This window comes from Bombyx mori, chromosome 3, assembly GCF_030269925.1.
Source record: "Bombyx mori chromosome 3, ASM3026992v2".
Classification (NCBI taxonomy): Eukaryota; Metazoa; Arthropoda; class Insecta; order Lepidoptera; family Bombycidae; genus Bombyx; species Bombyx mori.
In genome coordinates, this window is record NC_085109.1 from 12093515 (window position 1) to 12096662 (window position 3148).

The 3148-nt window shown below is 40.1% G+C and overlaps 1 protein-coding gene across 1 annotated transcript; it reads right to left on the minus strand.

The window, feature by feature from the left end:
- Window positions 1–312: 312 nt before the first annotated feature.
- LOC134200853 (uncharacterized) lies at window positions 313–2340 on the minus strand. Its single transcript, XM_062674700.1, has one exon. The coding sequence runs from the start codon at window positions 2338–2340 to the stop codon at window positions 313–315; it is 2028 nt and encodes a 675-aa protein (XP_062530684.1).
- Window positions 2341–3148: the final 808 nt, after the last annotated feature.

The window sequence follows — 3148 nt, forward strand, 5'->3', positions numbered from 1 at the left end:
CGAGAACAAGATTTTCCACTTTTAATCGCACTAATTTCGCTAGCGAATGTAAGAGATTGAACATGTTTTACAATGGTAAAGAGAGAGTCTTCTAGTTCTGTAAAAGTTAAAAAAGATTTGATACGTTTTTCTGGCGGACGAGTTGCGTTTGCAATAAAACGTCGACACCAGGCAAAGATGCGTTGTAGCCTCAACAATGAAGAGTACTTCTCAATTAACTGAGTTAGAATACTATTGTTAGAAGATTCCAAAAGAACATGGCACAAGAAGCTGGATTTTACTTCGGCTAATTCCTTTAAATAAGGTAATTTTTCAGACACCGGCCATGTAGAAGAAAGAATTCGAGACTATCCATTTGGGTCCTGTCCACCAAGTGGAACAAGCCACAAGTTGAGAGCAGGTAAGACCACGACTGCAGTAATCGGCTGGATTATCATACGTTGGCACATGATACCAATTTTCGACAGACAAATTATCTAACAGCTTCACGACACGGTGTGCAACGAAAGTTTTAAGACGATGAGGTGCTGTTTGCAGCCATGATAGTACAGTCGAGCTATCAGTGAATGCCCATATCTTTGAAATTGTTATGTTTGAGGTTTGAGTTTCATTTAGTAAATTACTAATATGCTTCAATATTTTTGCTAGTAATACAGCACTACATAGCTCCAATCGGTTGACAGTAAGAACTTTTAATGGAGCTACTTTAGATTTTGCAATAAGCAAGTGAGATGTAATTTCACTGTCGGTAGTTATACGTAAGTACACAGAACAACCATAAGCCTTGGTAGATCCATCACAAAAACCTACAAGTTCGTATGATTTTGAATGAAGAGGTACAATTAGTCGAAGAATTTTAATATCCTTCAGGTAGTGAAACTCGGATGTAAATAGATGCCACTGAGACAACATATCTGACGGTACAGTTTCATCCCAGTCAAGCTGAAGGCGCCATAGTTCTTGTAAGGTAAGCTTAGCTATTAGAACCATTGGGGCTAACCATCCGAGTGGATCATAAATTCTGGCGACGTTTGATAGAATAGCACGTTTTGTATTCCCTGGAGTGAGTTCTGATAAAGCATAAGTGAAGTTATCATCAGCTGGATCCCATTGGACTCCAAGAATCTTGATACTTTGTTTTTGTTTTTCATCACAAAATGTTTTTGGAACTTGACAATGTTCCGTTGGTATCTGGGTGATGAATTCGGGTGAGTTGCTACTCCATTTACGTAATTCGAACTTAGCACGCGCTAACATTTGTATTAACTCTTCTTTATGTTTCAGTGCAGTTTCAATAGATGTAGCACCAACAGTGATGTCATCCATGAAAGTATCATGACGAAGACTAGCAGCAGCTAAGGGCCACTCTTTTTCGTAGTCAGAGGCTAATTGATGCAGAGTACGTATTGCCAGATAAGGGGAACTCGTAACCCCGTAGGTTACCGTTTTCAGCTCGTACTCAGTTACAGGATCAGAAGGAGAATCGCGCCAAAGTATATGCTGCCATTTTCGGTCTTCTGGCCTAAGTTCGATGTTTCGATACATCTTACTGATGTCGGCAGTAAAAACAACAGCATGCGACCGAAATTTTGTAAGTATATCTCCTATATCGTTTTGAAGTTTTGGACCAGTATATACAAGATCGTTAAGAGATTTGCCACTGGTAGTTTTGGCGCTAGCATCGAATACAACCCTAAGTTTAGTCGTTGTACTTTCCGGGCGAATGACACAATGATGAGGAATTATATACTGCCCGATTTTATTCGAGTCAGCGCTAGGCTCCATATGCCCTAACAACTTGTATTCGCGCATAAAGGCGGTGTACTCTTTTTTCAACTCTAAGTTTCGATCAAGGCGTCGTTCTAGGTTAACGAGCCGAGAGAATGATTGGTTGAAAGAATCGCCTAGTTGACTGATAGGTTCTTTGAGAAGCATAGGTACAACATATCTGCCGTCGGGATTACGATACGTTAGATTTGAGTACATTTGTTCACATTTAATATCTTCAGGGTTTAAGATAACCTGACTTGGAGGTTCTTCGATCTCCCAGAATCGCTTGAGTCCCTCGTCTAGAGAACGTGTGGATGCTAAGAGAGAAGATATTGTTGGCGGAGGTAAATAATTTGTATCAAGTTTGCCGGTGATGACCCAACCAAATACGCTGTGTAAAGCTACCGGTAGATCATGACTGGGCTGAACGCGTTGACCGTCATAAATACTATGGAACAGTTCTGCGCCGAGTAGTAAATCTACATTTGATGGTTTATCAAAATTCTCATCAGCGAGGACCAGATGTTTAAAAGATTCACGAAGATTAGTAGGTAAGTTTGTAGCAGGCATTTTACTCGTTATAGTATTTACTACGATAGGATTAATGTTGAAATGAGGATTTTCTGAAGTACGAGAAAGTACAGTGCAAGAAGTAACTCCAGTCACGTGATGTACGGCATTTTGACCTAGACCAACTACGGCTAATGGACAGCGACGTAATGGTAAGCCCAAACGTTGACAACATGACTTGGTAATGAAACAATCTTGAGCACCACTATCAATCAACGCACGTACAAGAAATGATTGATTAGTACTGCGAGGATGACGAACGCGAACTACACAAGTACCCAAAAGAACCACCGAGCGACTGTAGCCCACATACGCATTAGTGGAGGCTGCAGTGCTAGACTCGAAGGTGGGATTACGCGTGATCTCGTCCGGGCGTACGTCAACTGTGACCATGCCACTCACAGCTGTATTGACCTCATGGAGAAGCGTATGATGTCGTTGTCCGCAAGTAGAACAATTTAATTTTGAATAACATTTGTTAATGTTATGATTTTGGCGTAAACAGTTTTTACATAAAGATTTTGATGTCACTAAATTAAGCCGGTCTTGTATGCCTAAAGCTTGAAATTTAGGACACTTATATAGATTATGTTGTTGTTCACAACAGCTACACGGTGCGCCGGTGTTGACACTTGAAGATATATTTGAATTAACGGGCAATGATGTTGATTTCAAATAAGGTTTTTTAGAAAAACATTCATTGCGAGGTGCACTCTTATAATTTGTGAGTTGTTTATTAGTTTGTTGTATACGTACAACAGATGACGAGCTTGGTTCATTAACCTCTAGTATCTTAACATAGTGTTGT